The sequence below is a fragment of the Pipistrellus hanaki genome (assembly GCF_964339955.1).
Source record: "Pipistrellus hanaki genome assembly, chromosome: 7".
Lineage (NCBI taxonomy): Eukaryota > Metazoa > Chordata > Mammalia > Chiroptera > Vespertilionidae > Pipistrellus > Pipistrellus hanaki.
Genome location: NC_140509.1, coordinates 84,878,253 through 84,894,119, shown reverse-complemented (window position 1 = coordinate 84,894,119; position 15,867 = coordinate 84,878,253). Strand labels below are relative to the sequence as shown.

Genomic DNA, 15,867 nt, shown 5'->3' with positions numbered 1-15,867 from the left:
GTTTAAGTCTTCTTTTATTTTTCTCAACAGTGTCCCATAGTTTTTTTATGTAAGTCTTTTGTAAATTTCCTTGTATTTACTCCTAGAAATTTGATATTTTTCATGCTGTTGTGATAGTTTTTTATACTTTCATTTTCTGTTTATTGCCAATATACAAATATGCAATGTCTTATATCCAACTACCTCACTAACTACTTATTTCTAGTAATTTTTCTGTAGATTCATTGGAATTTTCTGTATCCATCCATCTACATGAGTTCTTGACTACAAAAATCAGTTTTTATGATCTCTGCCTCTCTCTCTCTCCCTTCCTAAAATCAATTTTTTTTAAAATTGATATGATCATAAAAAAAAAAAAATCATTCACCCTGTTTCCCTCACTTCATGCTGGTAATATCCTGCAAAGTTTGGAATCTAGCCTATTTTTAGCATCTAGGAACCATTCCTCAGCCTAGCACATCCTTTGCCCCTTCTACTCCGGCCAGTCTGCTCTCCACAGATGGAGAACCATCCCAGCAAGCAGTTCTTTCAGACTTTGTGACTAATTTCCTATCCCCGTGATTTAGCTTTCTATCCCCATTGTCTTTGTAGAGAAAATCAGAAATAACCATCCAACTGACATAATTTTAACTCCTTCCAGACATAAAATTGATGTGAATATGACAGTTATCAAATACCTTTTCATCCCGGAAATTTAGAAACTGCTGGAAAACCTCACTTTCTGAAATTACCGGATGCCGACACATCCTGGTCATCCATGCCTGCAGTCTCTCCATGCGCATTTTGATAAATTCTTCTTCAAAGCGACCTGCAAGGGATGCGCCGATAGGATTACCACTTTGTCAAAAAGCTGTTTATATAGCTAATGGCTCCTTGGTAGAGAGTTATTAGTAAAAGGTAAGCCATGGTGATTTTCCACAACAGCCCTCGCACAGACAGCAGACGCAGGCTTGATCCCTGCCCTGGTTGGGGCTTAGTGGGAAGCAACCTCACATCAGTGTTTCTCTCTCTTTCCTTCCCTTTCACTTGCTCTAAAAGTCAATGGAAAAATATCTTCAGGTGAGGATTCACAGAAAATAATATAAAGAAAAATAAAAACAAGTACCATAGTGAATTATCAAAGACCCACGGGAATGATACAACAGACTTTTTGGTTTATAAGCATGAAATTACAATTTAACAAGTCCACAAACCTTTTAATTGTGATAAGAATATTATAACCTCAAAATGCTATTTTCCTCAAGGTTTCCTAAAGTATTTTAAAAATTTAAAGTAAATCTTATTTCAATATGAAAAACCTTCTCTTTCTTATAAAGTAATCTGTGGCCATATTAAGTCCTATTGATAAGAAAGGCAATATTGTTGAATTTAATAAATAATTCTTACAAAAGCATATGAAATTTCTATATTTATAAAAATGTGACCAAATGCTGTATAATCTCAGATATACAAATTTAAGTTTAGTATTTATGCAAAGTAACTCAGGACTGTAGCTCTTTCCCCCCATTTTATTTTTTAAGCTACTTAAACTGAAAATAGAAAAAGCAATTTTTCCAAGAATGCAATAATGAAAACTGCCATTTTTATAAGCCTACCAAACAAAGCTACTACCCGTGTTTCCCGAAAATAAGACATCCTCCGAAAATAAGACCTAGCGCATGGAAAGATAAGACATCCCCTGAAAATAAGACCTAGCGAAACTTTGGGAGAAAAAAATTAACATAAGACACTGTTTTATTTCCGGGGAAACAGGTATCAGTTAAAAGGCTTCTGGCAATGGAGATTCCAGCTGCAGTCAAGTGAGGCAATCAGCTAACCCAGTCCCCCAAATGACTATAAACCCAGACAAGCAAAACAACCAGCGCCCTGGAAGCCCACCGAAGGCCAGCAGCCATCTGAGAAATGTGTTTGCAAAACTGTCGTACTTCAGGCAAAGCCAGTGGCAATCTGTGGCGTCTGGCTTGTGGCTGCTCCTGTCTTCCCCTCCTGGCCCTACCCTCCATCTCTCCTTGGCCGGCATGGGGTTCTACCAGGACAGAGCAGGTGTGAAGATGGGCAGTTGCTCTTCCCGGGGAGGAAAGGGCCTCACTGGATCTGGAGCGTGGGAGATGCCCATGCTGTGGCGGGGCAGTGCCAATCCAGAGGCTGGTGAACCGGGAGACCAACAGCTCCAGGAGCCAAGACTTTCAGGCCGAGGCCGAGTGCAGAGACAGGGCAGACTTGCTGGGGTCCAGGCCAGGCACGCACTCCCAGCCAACCTGAGGCTACATACACATGGGAAGGAGACACAAAAGGGGCCTCAAAGAAGGGAAAACCAGGGCTAACTTGAAAATGACCTGAGCTTCGAATGTGCTCCCCTACTCACTCACAGGTCCCTTGGCAGAGGGCAGAAGCTCAATGGCCTGAGGCAGGCTTACCACCAAGACACACAGACACAGGTGAACCCTAGAAAGCCATACTACTTTAAAAGATAAAATAAAACTGAGCCATACGAGAGACATGTTTCAGAGACTTAGCCTACGCAAGTTACTTGTAAATCAAACAAACAAACAAAACAAACAGAAACAACAACTTTCAGAGAGAAAAATTATAATCTAGAATTGCTAAAATATATTCTCCAAAATGTTGTTTTCAACAAAAAATTAAGAGATTGCAAAGAAACAGCAAGGCATGATCCATGAGGAAAAAAGCAGTCAAGAGAAACTGTAAGTGTTCCCAGATGTTGAATTTCACAACAAAACCAAAACAACAAAGAAGCTTCTATAAATATGTTCCAGGCACTAAAAGGAAGCCATGCTAAAAATTTTAAAGAAAAGTATGACAAGGAATCTACAAATAGAGACTCTTAAGACAAATTATAAAAAAAGAATGAAAAATTTTGAAGTTAAAAATACAATAACTGAAATTAAAAATCCACTCTAAGGTTTTAACAGCAGATTCAAGATGGCACACACAAAAAAAAAGAGTGAATATGAATATAAACAGATGTTATTTAATCTGAAGAACAGAGAGAAATAAAACCAATGTAAAATGAACAGAGCCTCAGAAAACATCAACATCCTCATGATGGGAGAAGCCAAAGGAGAAGAGAAAGAAGAAAAAAATATCTGAAGAAATAATGTGGGGAAATTTCCCACATCTGATGGAAAACTTTAATTTACACTTCCAAGAAGCTCAACACACCCCATGTAGGATAAATATAAAGAACCCTCGCCAAGATATAGCAGAATCCAACTTCTGAAAGACAAAACAAAATCAAAATTTGAAAGCAGCAAGTGAAAAGCAATTTATCATCTATGGTGGGTGTACATGTGTGTGTGTGTGTGTGTGTGTGTGTGTGTGTGTGTGTGTGTGTGATAGGTCCTGTATATGAAAGCACTTCAAATTCTGCACTTACTAGGATAGAGATTAAGTACTATATAAGCTTAGGCTGTGCAGAAACAGTCTCATCTGTTAGATATAAGGAGGGACAGAAAAAGACCCGATAAATCAGCATAGACCTGAGTTATACCGAATTCCCCATTATGACCAAGTGAATTATACCACGAGTTCATAGCCTATTTATTGATTGATTCTTAACTTCTTCCAGAAAATTTTCTGACATAGCTGGTTTATTTCCAAATAATTTCAGGGTGTTATTTTGTGCGTGGTAAGATTTTTATAGCACGTTTCAGAGAATTTGGGGGAGGGGGGGGCGGGAAATGGGGGAGGGAATTCTCCTTTTCCCATTTTAATAACCCTGCTTAGGTTTTCACTAAGAATGTGAACATATCAGTTTTGCACCCAGGAGCAAAGCCAGATTCATTCAATATTATTTCACAAAGCCCCAAATCTGTGAACAAATAAAAAATGGTAGCTGTAGGTTTTTCAGGGACAGCTCAGCAAGTCCACAGAAATGCCGTGACATCATATGTTGGCATTTCTATTCCGTCCTCCAGACTTGAGTGCGAGGGGAGTTTGTTTACACAATAATGGTCTTGTGGCATCGGGGCAGGAGGCAAGCCAGAAGAGGGAGAGAGAAGTGGCTTCTGTGCTTTCCGGTCTCCTCAGCACATCTCCCAGGCAGTGAATCAAGGCTCAGCTCTCTGCACACCACGGGCTGTACTTTCTGCTTTCCTCTGGCATCCCCCTGGCTTCGGGCCTGAACTTTCTTTTTTTTAAAAAAACCATACAGCCAAGACCGGTTTGGCTCAATGGATAGAGCGTCGGCTTGGGGACTGAAGGGTCCCCGGTTCGATTCCGGTCAAGGGCATGTACGTTGGTTGCGGGCATATCCCCAGTAGGGGGGTGTGCAAGAGGCAGCTAATCGATGACTCTCTCTCATTGATGTTTCTAACTCTCTATCTCTCTCCCTTCCTCTCTGTACAAAATCAATAAAATATATTTAAAAAAAAACAAAAAACCATACAAACCTTAATATGGGAAGAGAACCATGACTCCACGATGCTTTAAAACAGCACAGTTATCTGATTTAGACTAAACAATGTATTAAAACCTAAGTGGTCTGTAAATTCCTCAGCCCTGAAATAACTCAATCCACTCATTCCACATTTTGGGCCAGTCAAGTTGATAAAGGAGAGTATAACATTCAGGAAACGAACTGCAATTTGAAAATATGGAGAAAGGCAGACTGATGTTTTTAGGGAAAGAAATCTAAAATTTTAAAAAGCAAGCTGCTATTTAAAGCGACAGGATGACAAAAGGAGGACTGTGAACGGGGCACAGGACTGGGGGTACAGTGACCCCTCCGAGTGGAAGGAGGCAGCAGAGACACCAGCCTGGCCACCCTGACACGGCTTCCCGCCCAAGGGGCTGCTCAGGGCCACCCGGATGAGGGCGAGAACATGCTAAGGCAGCCCCAGCCCCACTCCCCATTCTGCTGTGATAATTTGAAATTTTTGAAAATTTAAAAAAAAAAAATCAAATCAAAATCAAAACAACTTTTTAAAAACATGTTTCCATGTCCTCAAAAATTTTCAGAGAAACAGAAAATAAGTACAAGGTAACGTTTTAAGGAGAACAAACTTCTTATCCTAAGGTCCCTAATTCTGACTAAGATGAGCTGGTCCACATCTCACGTTAAACAGCGAGCTTCGGGATGCGATTCCGATTCCGATGCCGGCAGGGCGGCTCGGCGTTTCTGAACGGAGACAGCGGCGCCGTGTCTGGGCCCTCGGACCCCGGCAGGGGGGTAACTCCACTACAGCACTGAAGTGTCCTGGCCAGCTCTGCCATTCGGCTGGTTAGGATTCTCAGTTCCTCTCTAAACTACTTATCTCCACTCTACGGGGCGAGGATTAAACCTTGTCTGGTCCTCGCTGACATCTGGGGAAGGAACCTTCCTCCGCGGACTCTGCGTTCTGCTTTGGGGTTAGGATTAGCCTGCTGATGTCATCCCTTCTCAGAGGCTATCTACCGCAGACCTTTAAGCCGCACTCTCATCTTTGATCCTTTCCTTTCTGTACTTATCAGTTCCATACCTACTTACTAAAACTCTTCTCAATCTTCAGTAAAGCTCAGCTTCGTTACAAACTTTTATTCTAAGAAAAACATAACAAATCCTGAGTACTATTTTTCCAGGTTTTATACTAGGAGATTAAAAAAAAATCAATGACAGTTCTCAAAACAGACACAGAAGTCCTTTCCGATGGCACTGGCAGCATGTGGACTCTTCACCAGACTACTTGGGGCAGGGCAAGTGGGGAAAATAACAGCTTAAATAAGAAAAAGCAGAGGGCTTCTCAGTGATAAATACAAAAACATTTAACTACAAATAGTCACCTCCTAACTGGGTAGAAAACTTGGCAGTGCCTCCGTTAACAGCTGGAAGCGCTGTGGCTTCTACCTCGGATATCTACACATCTCCACTGCAAACAAGACATCTGACTGCGTGAAGTGCTCACATCAGCGGGGTCATAGGTTTGAGGTTCCACTTCAGGCTATTTGGATCATTTCTCAGGTATCATTTTAACATCCATGTACTTCTTTTACAAGAAAGGGTGTAGCAATAAAGACACAACATCTTCGCTAGAATTCAAGAACTCTGATAGAAAACTTTATGAGTCTTTGTTAGGTGTTTAGGTCACTTCCAAACACATGTACGGTATGTATAGTGTATGCAGCTACTGTCTCCAAACTCCTACATCTGGCCCCTCTAGAGGATGGAAAATGCCATTACTGATTTATATCGGGAAACTCTAAAAACTGGAGTCTTTTTACTTGTCGCCCTGAGTTCAGCGGCACACACACTCACCTGTGACTTGCTTGTCTGGAAGAGAAGGGATTGGAATGGCTGATCCAAACTTAACCAGGAGACGTTCATATAACCAGTCAAAGTGCTTATACCTGTGGTTTACAGATCGATTAGTATTCTACAAAATAAGGGAAAGAGGAGAAAAAGTTACAATGCCAATTACAGAAAATGAAGAAAAAAGCCAATTCTAACGAGTGACATAAGCTTTGATAACTCGGATACTTACAGTGGGCGTCAGCTGATACTCAATGTAGCTCTTCAGCCCATACATTTTGGAGCCTTTCCTGGGATCTGCTACCACACAGTCAAAGGTAGAGGTAGGATAAACCCACATCGGGCCATAATCTCCAACCTACAAAACGTTTCAGGGAGAGTTAACTTTGTTACAAGGAAAAACCGCAAATAAAGTTGATGCAAGTCATCAAGGTTCTCTTTAGGACTAGGAGTCCTTTGGAGGGTCGCTCTTGCCCCTGTTTGAGGGTTACATCAATGTTCTCTGTTCCCGCTGAGCTCTATTTGAAGAACACACTCGCCAGGCAAATACTGCTGCTCCTCATCCGGTCCTCCAGGCCACGAGGGGAAGGTGCCCATTTCCCTCCCCGCGGAATGCTGGGTGGAACACAAGTTTTCTCTCTGGTCTAGCCATCTTAGTTATATGGATAAAGGGCTAGTTTAAAATGTTCCCTTCTCTCATGGGTTGATAGCTTGTGAAATAAAAAATTACAGCCTTGTATGTCTGAAAAATGTCACACTGCTATCAAACGTTCCCATTTTCTGTATACCCTGGCCTATTTCTTTTTAAGGGCGGAAGGAAGGAAAAGTGGGGCGGGGCATGCAGAGGCCATTAGGTCAGGATGATGACTGGGGTCCAGAGAATTTTAATAAGGTGCTAGAGAGAAGATCTATGACAACAAGCTACTCTGGCTCCCCAAGAGGGAGTGCTGATCCAGAAAACACTTAAAGCTGCAGAGGAGCCGCTGGGGAACTCCCCACAATCACAGCCCGAGAGCAATTCTGATGGACTCTGCTCACTACACAAGGGTCCACTGTATCAGTGGGAAGGGTTACTGTGCCTTAAAAGCCAAGAACCAGGTCTCTACTTCCTCTCGGTTTCCTGAAGACGAATGGCTTTCCTGGGCTCCCTTTTCCACGCAAGAAGCCCACATAGGCAGTCTGCCTGCAGGGCACCGGCCACTTCGACCTACAACTTTGGTACATAAGCTGGGGTCCTTCAGCTCTACACCACTGCCACACTTGTGACAAAGTCCCCTTTGCGAATCCAGGGGGCAGGGTGAGGGCCTCTTAACTATGTGGAGTTTTAAATTTAATGAAAAACAAAACAAAACAAAAACAATGATACATGTTCAGTATTTACAAAAGGTCTGAAGGAAAAAAAAACATTTAATTTAATGACACCATTAAGAATATCTGTTCTAGGGTAGTTCAGAAGATAATTACCCCAAATTTGCTTTAAGGAAAGAAGGAAAAAAGGGGTCTTGGTCACATGCCTTCTCTCTGGAGGTTTCCAGGTTTCAAAGATGTAAGAATAAGTAATAAAATAAGTCCAACATCATTCTTGCAATTTTATCAAGTCTCCTAGGAGATTATGGATTAAGACCAGATGTTTCCTCCTCCTTGTTTGAGTCTATGATGATTACACTCCAGGTTCCCCCATCCCGTAGTCACCGGGGTAAGGCAATAGGGTCAGAAGGAGCCACAGTTCTCTTTCCCAGAATTTTATCTGGGAATATCGGCTATCTAATGCTTAGACAGAAAAATCTACCAGCAATCAATGTTTGGGTGAAACTGAAGAGCCAGTGCATGTGATGTAATAGCCAAGTTATTCTAAGACAGATATTCTGGATGGTGTCATTACTGCCAGCTTTTATTTGCTAGCTCCTTATTATGACCTGAGAGCAGGTTTACTGGAAGAAAGACTAATTATATCAACTTAGTGGAAAAGGCACTTAATTCTGATAGCATGCATGGACTTTGCCAGGCAGAAACCTAAATATCTGAATTGGGTTTATTAGCCAAATAGGTAGGGCTGGTAGAAAAACAGCATGTAAAAGGTACTTCAAGACACCAAACAGACAAAGAATTATTAAAAATACAGATACTAAAGGGTGTTGTTGGTCCAATTACTAAATCTGAAAGGTAAATGTAAACAATACCTAAACATTATGACAGACATTAATTTATGCTAATTAACTTTAGTACTTTTAAAATACTAGCACATCTCAGTTATTTAGAATATTAAATGTGTTTAGAAACTTTCCAAATAACTAATAACCTTTTAGTTTTAAGAGGTATAAGAGAGCTTAGTCAGAAACAAAGCAAACAAACAAAAATGAACAAACTTACAATGATAGGAATTTTCTCTTTGGGTTTTGCTAGTTGCTTAGTCAACAAATACTGTTCCATCCCAGGTTTTGCAAATCCCGGAAACCTAAACATGAAGACAAATGTTCGTGAGACGTACGTCTTTCTTAAAAGAATTATACAGCTCTCATCCACATTTACTTAATACAACCACCTTAACCTTGTCTGTCTCACAGATGTACTAGGTCTAGGAAACTGTGGTAAATGAAACTTAAACTAATCAGATTGTGCGGCGGCCAATTAGTCATTTAATTAAGCTTTCTCTAGTAAGAGAACAGTTTGACTCCAGAAAGTGTGATATTTATGGCACTCCATTTGCCTAACTTTATCACTCCACAAAGAGTGAAGGGCACACCAGAAAAATGTCCCCCACGTCACAGGAGACGCTACCGAGTATACCAATGGGAGCTGACCAGGGGGTAATGGACACACACAGCATTTCTAGATCCAAATTAAAGCTGCCTTTCAACATATGCCCTCCTCAGGGCAGCCACAATTATCCCAAAGAAGCTACCTTTGACAGACAAAAGAACCAGTTTTCCCAACACAAAAGAAAACAGAGATCTAAAACATAATAAATTTGGTTACTTCCAGAAATCAAATCTAAATCCAAAGCAAATTTCTAAAATTGGAGAAAAGCTGGAATACATGCATAGCCATCCAAAGTGCTACTTCTAAAGAAGACAAGATTGGTTTCAGAAATTTTTGCAGATGTAAATGAGGACTGCTTTAACTTGGTTTCAAAGAGGAATGAAATTTTAGAGCAGAAAATTCTTAAATTTTAAAGCCCCTTCACTTTAGAGGTTAGGTGGCTGAGGCTCAACCAGATCTTCCAACTTCTCTAATATTATACAGCGTATCAGAGCCAGCGTCGAGCAGTGGAAAGAAAGCACAGGCGGTGGAGCCACGGGCCTGGGCACCAGCCACAACCTCACTTTCTAGCCACAAAAACTTGGCAGAAAACTTGGCCGGTCATGTGGTGCAGTCTCGACTTCCTCATTTTCAAACTGGGACAAAGAGATACATTCCACTGAAATGGGTTTTAAATACATTCTGTGTTCAGGTTTAAAGAGCAGTGGAGAGAAATACACATCTTTACTGACCATACTGAAAACTTCAAATTTGTCCCTAAGAAACAGGATACTGTCAATAACAAATGACTAATTTTTTTACACAAGAAACCAAACATGAAAATACATAATGGAAGAAACCAGACAGAGACGTAGGAAAAGCGGGTAGCTAAAAGATGACATTTAATCACTTATGCTCATTAAATATACTAAGGGGACTTGTAGGGCTTATTAACGTATGCATATGTGTGCAGATCTAGAACTGGAGCCTGGTAACTAGATACAGGTATCAAACATTATGTTGACAATATTTTTCCAGACGCAGGTTAACATTCCTTGGTATCTGCTTTGAATCATGGGGTTGGAACACTGAGAAACAGTATCAGTCATCTTAGAAAACTATTTCACACATAACTGCTGGAAGAAAGAGCACTTGAAGATTCTTATGGAAGTCTTAAATTATATCCCCTTCAAGCTCTGTGGTGTGAACTACAGACTATCCAGAACTCTCTACCAAGCAATGTTCAGTACTCCGTCCATATTTACCACCTGCTTTCTTGTTAAGCAGTGCATCTACAAGTATGACTCAAAGCCTTTTTTAATATAAGAGAAATCTAGGTGAAAACAATCTTAATTACCTTAAGCAATGTAGTTTAGAGCATGTACTTAGGAGACTGAGGGACTGGCCTGGAATCCTGTGTGAGTCTGGGCAGTTAGTTAACCTCTCTGGGCTTCAGTTTTCCCCACAGAACAGAGATTACATGTACCACAGGGATATGAGGCTCTTGTGAGAATGTATACAAACTGCTTTGCACAATGCCTGGTAATTCGATAAGCGATCAATGATCAATAAATAATAAAATATTTAAAGAAAGTTAGTTTTGGTTTTCCTGTGACATCAGTAAGGAAACCTAAATACATCCTGGAGTTGATAAAGGTAAAAAGAGTGTTTGCAGATCATTAAATAGGACAAATATTTTCTTTAAAGTGAAAAAAAAAAATCCTATATAATAAAAGCGTAATATGCTGACTGGTTATCTGTTCAACCAATCAAAGTGTAATATGCTAATGATGTGCTAAGGCAACTCAACCACTTGCTATGATGTGCACTGACCACCAGCAGGCAGATAGTTGACTGGTCAGCCAGTCGCTATGACATGTACTGACCACCAGGGGGCAGATGCTCTGACTGGTAGGTTAGCTTGCTGCTGGGGTGAAGCAGATCAGGAATGCGCTAGTCAGACCGGACATGTACTGGAGCCTTCTTATGGTCCTCTCTGGCTGGCCAACCTCCCACGTCCCTCCCTAGCCCCAATTGTGCACCAGTGAGGTCCCTCAGCCTGGCCTGCGCCCTCTCACAACACAGGCTAAGGTACCTCCGGCCCGAGTGCATGAATTTTGTACACCGGGCCTCTAGTATTAAAACAAACTACCAAGCTAAGATCCAAATAAAGTGAGCAAATTACAAAACTTTGTAAATCACTGAGAAGAGAAAAGGCCTTTGTATCTTGTCTATTCCTACGCAGAGGTCCTGTGCCTTGACTCCCTTTAAACCTACTTGTTAAGTGGCAGCTTCATCGACGAGGAGCCAGCACGATTGTTTAAGCGCTGAGCACCTCCTGCTTCGGCTGCCTCTGAATCCTTGAAGTAGGGAGAAGATGACTTGGGGTCATCCCAGTCTTCATCCCAGTCATCATCGTCACCAGTTGCTAGGGGTGGGCACCAACGATGGTCAGTGAAGGAAAACAAAATAAAAAGGGAATAATTTAATTTTAGGATAAAAACTACCGACTGGGCTGACCAGTTAAAAAGGAGAAAAGGGGGCACTAGAGGAGCATGAAGTAGACATGAAGAAGATAGGCTCTGCAGTCAGTCATAAGTCTTGAAGTGTAGTCTGCCTTTTAGCTTCAAGAGGACCGTCAGTCCAAGTAACTTCATTTTCATCTGAAGTTACTATAAAAGTGCTCCATGGTACACAAGGGAAGGTCTTCTGGAGGCCCATTCGTTGATAAATCTAGCATTATAAACTCGCAAGGAAGCAGATCAAACACCCTTAAAGTCAATAAGATTGGGGAGGTCTGCATAGTATGGCTTAGTAGTTGAGTGCTGACCTATGAACAAGGAGGTCATGGTTTGATTCCTAGTCAGGGCACATGCCTGGGTTGTAGGCTTGGTCCCCAGCAGGGGGAATGCAGCTGATCAATGATTCTTTCTCGTCATTGATGCTATTGATGTTTCTATCTCTCCCTCTCCCTTCCTCTCTGAAATCTGTCTATGTACCTATCTATTTATCTATGAGTGAGGAGGACAAAAGGTATAATAAAGCTCTTAAAAGCAATTATCACTAGGAACAATAAAGGTGAGAGAAGGGTGGGAGAGATGGAAAGGAACAGGATGGGGATAGAGGAGAAAGGACAGAAAAATGGGAGATAGGAAGTCCAGCCAGCACTCGCAGCCTAACACAGCAGTAGTCTGTGTATCAGGTAAGGTCCTGCCAGCTCGCCTGCTCCCTTCCTCACCAGTCTGCCTGCCTCCCACCTCTGGGGCCTGGCGTGTCCTTTTGCTATTAGACAAGAAATGGCCCTGGCATCTCTGCCTTAAGAGTGCCACAACGAAGAGACAAATGCCAAAACAAAAAAGAAAGATCAGGAAGTATTAGAAGGACCTGAGCCAAGCTTCCTGGGGCCATGGCACTTACTAAGAACTACACGTCAGCCGTCTGGTCTCCACATTTCTGCTCAGCCCAAGACTCCTGGTCCTGCCAATAGTCCCGGTCCTCGCCAGTCAGCACATTCAATCCCTGGCACAATGTGCTCATACAGGGATCATAAAAAATGATGAGCAGATTTGTATCTTATTTGTTTTCAGAACCGACATAAATATCCTTCCTTAACTGTTTCCCCGTCTATAAATTCCTCTTCTGCCTCAATATTTCCAATGATGGCCTGGGAGTCAAACAAGTAGTTAAGGAAAAGATGAAACAGCTAGTCAGAGATCATAGCCTCTTATACGTTTGTTTTTAGCCTAAGATCTAAAAGAAACTACATGTGTGTTGATTGCCACAATTTTATTTTATTTTTATCTTTTAAAATATATTTTATTGATTTTTTAGAGAGAGGAAGGGAGAGGGATAGAGAGCTAGAAACATCGATGGGAGAGAAATATCAATCAGCTGCTTCCTGCACACCCCCCACTGGGGATGTGCCCACAACCAAGGTAACATGCCCTTGATCAGAATCGAACCCGGGACCCCTCAGTCTGCAGGCCGACGCTCTATCCACTGAGCCAAACCAGTTTCGGCTAATTGCCAAGATTTTAAAGTTTTCTTTTGCTTTATGAACCTGGCCCCTGCAAGCATGTGACTCCTTGACAGATAACTGAGATTGGACTAATGGCCATAATTAACAGCTACCTACAATAGATGCAGACTAGTAATAGGTTCACTACTACCCAATAGGAGCACCTGAGAGCAGCTCCTTGGATTAGAATCTGTTTTATTCTGGTGTCCTAGTCCCCAGCAGAGCCTCTTCCTCACCCTCCTCACCTGGTCCCTGGTAGGCCTGGGGATGACCGAAGGCGGTGTCCCAGTTATTGGCAGTGCTTTTCTGGGCTGCAGTCCCCTCCGCCTGGGCTTCCCAGCCATCCGTGCTGTCCCAGTTTCCAGATTTGGAGGCACTCCAGGCCGACCAGGGGTCATGGCCACTGCTGACCTGTTGTTGGGGGTAAAAAAGGAGAAAAAATATTTGTGACTTCTAGAAGCATTACTCAATTCGGGAGGAATCACGTAACAATTGAATACAATAGTAATGCTGAAAGAAAGCAATAGAAAATTTACAACCAATTTAAATTTAAATACAGGTAATGCCTTAAAAAACAACAGCAGCAATTTCTATGTTGAATCTGTATATCCAAGAACATGGAATCACAATATTTCCCCTTCACATGGGGGGGGGGGGGGGAATGGAGTTGGAGGCGGAGGAAAGAGATAGAGACATATAGATATTTATAGGAAAATTTCCCAAACTGTTTAGGTAGCTTTTTAACGTTCTAGAACCCTATAATGTTGGTCTGTTTACACTTCACTGACAGATGGGATGGATAATTGGCTACAACATACCAGAAGCATAAAAAGCAGAATATATGTTTTATATATGGAGTTATGATTTCTGAAGTTCCTAATGATTTTGCTCTAAGGCAAATATTAATAGCAGAAAGACATTTTATTCACACGACCGTGAGTTTCTCCAATACATGGCTTACAAGATCATACTTCCGAGCTACTCCATGGAGACTGGAAATAAAGGCGGCCCCTGAGGGCGGCACGTTAGGAACATGGCTTCCCTCCGTTAGGCGGGGTTACAATCCTGGCTCTGCCTCTCCAGAGGGGCAACCTCAGCTGGAATTCAAGTCCAGGCAGCCTGGGACTGAGACTGACAGACTGAAACGAAGTGAACTGTGAAGGAACAGAGGGTTATAAACTAAAGCAACAGGAAGGGTAGGGGCTCAGCACTGCCGTGCCGCTAAGGCTGTCAGTGAAGGGTCAAAGGAAGATTTTCATCAGCACTGGGGCAAACGGAATGTGACCTATTCCCAGCAAGTATCCCCAAAATTTACAATTTAGGGCAGAAACATATGATGATTCTCTCTAAAACCACTTTGTTCACAAAATACTTGTAATAACTGCTATGTTATTTGGTTATGTTTATGATCTTAGCTCTCTATCTAGATTATAAAATCCCTGTAGGCAAATCTAGTAATGGTTTGCTTCACTGTCTTTTGTTATTTTTCCTGGAACCTTCTATCTTGTTTCAATCTTTCCAAACCAGAACTCTCCAGCTTCTCTCATGCCTTTTACTGGCTTTCTCTCTCTCTGATGACCTTTCACTGACCTCCAGAACCCCGCTTCCAATATCAATACCTAAATGAGCTCACACAGTCTGGTCCTGTCTCACTCTGAGCCCACTGTTCTGACTCCTTTGCTTTTAACCCCCATCTCCGTGGCCCCTCAGCTGCCTGTGTCTGGTCACACACTGTGCTCCTCCCTACGGTTTCAACTCTGAAGTGCCTCTTCTCTACTTTCTTCAGCTTTCCTCCCTCTCCTTCCTCCCCAGCAGTGTCTTCATCCTCTTCTTTTAACCTCTTTACAGTACCAAACCCTTCCTGACTCTCAACCACATGTCGTTAAAGACCCTTCATTAGCTCTCACTGGCAATGGAATAAACTCCAAGCTCCTTTGTCCACCCATCAAGGTCCTAACTTTTCCTTCCATGACATTTCCCATTCTTACTTGCCATTAACCTTCACTTCTGTGCTTCAACCTTCACAGGTTCCCAAACTCTCCTACATCTTGCCTTTGCTCATGCTATTCTCTCTACTGGCACACAAAGCCTCCTCCGTCATCTCCTGAACTCTGCCCAAGTCCTACCGCACGAAGGGTTCCAGTCCCAGCCAAACCCAGAGGCAACTCTTCTCTACCTTTCCCTCTCTCCTTTATCCTCAGCAATGTCTTCCTCTTCTTTCCCCCGCCCGCTCCCTTTACGGCACCAAGTCCTTCCTGAATCTCAGCCTCGTCCTTAAGACTCTTCTTGAGCCCTCACTGCAGTTCCAATGGTTCCACACGCCTCCGGAAGGGCTGGGCAAGATGCTTTACCTGGAGCAATGACCTCACTGGGAAACAGGTATTACTTCAGGGGTTTTAAATGTTTATTTCCTCTTGCATTTAAGTTTGAATTTTACCTTATTTATGGAAGAAGAAGGAGGAGAAGGAGAAGATGAAGAAGGTGGTGACTGGCTGCGACTTTCAACACAACCAATCTGAGCCAAAATATCCACCTTAAAATAAAAGAGGTGCTCAGTAAATGAAGAAAAAAAAAGAGTACTCCAAAGCTCTTAACTAAAAACAGCAAATTCGTAGCAGGGCTAAGTTTACCAGGAAATTTCAGCATGCCCCTCGCTCACACACATTACATGCAAAAAGCAAAGCCCCAATTGTGTAGCAATAGGCTATCTTCAATGCACTAGTTTATATTCTAAAGACTTGTTGCTGCCGAAACCGGTTGGCTTAGAGGATAGAGCATCGGCCTGCGGACTGAAGGGTCCCAAGTTCGATTCCGGTCAAGGGCATGTACCTTGGTTGTGGGCACATCCCCAGTAGGGGGTGTG

The 15,867-nt window shown here is 42.3% G+C and overlaps 1 protein-coding gene across 2 annotated transcripts in view; it reads right to left on the bottom strand.

Moving 5' to 3' along the window:
* The window catches only part of SNX9 (sorting nexin 9), a 62,454-nt gene that overhangs the window by 15,442 nt on the left and 31,145 nt on the right, over positions 1 to 15,867 (bottom strand). Inside the window, exons 5-11 of one of the 2 annotated variants that reach the window (XM_084889709.1) lie at positions 15,442 to 15,537; positions 13,250 to 13,415; positions 11,264 to 11,414; positions 8,618 to 8,702; positions 6,480 to 6,605; positions 6,254 to 6,371; positions 678 to 808 (exon numbers count right to left, since the gene is read on the bottom strand). In XM_084889709.1, the coding sequence (XP_084745835.1) occupies positions 678 to 808; positions 6,254 to 6,371; positions 6,480 to 6,605; positions 8,618 to 8,702; positions 11,264 to 11,414; positions 13,250 to 13,415; positions 15,442 to 15,537 (873 nt within the window). The remainder of the gene's footprint in view (positions 1 to 677; positions 809 to 6,253; positions 6,372 to 6,479; positions 6,606 to 8,617; positions 8,703 to 11,263; positions 11,415 to 13,249; positions 13,416 to 15,441; positions 15,538 to 15,867) is intronic. The other variant, XM_084889708.1, reaches the window with a different exon arrangement.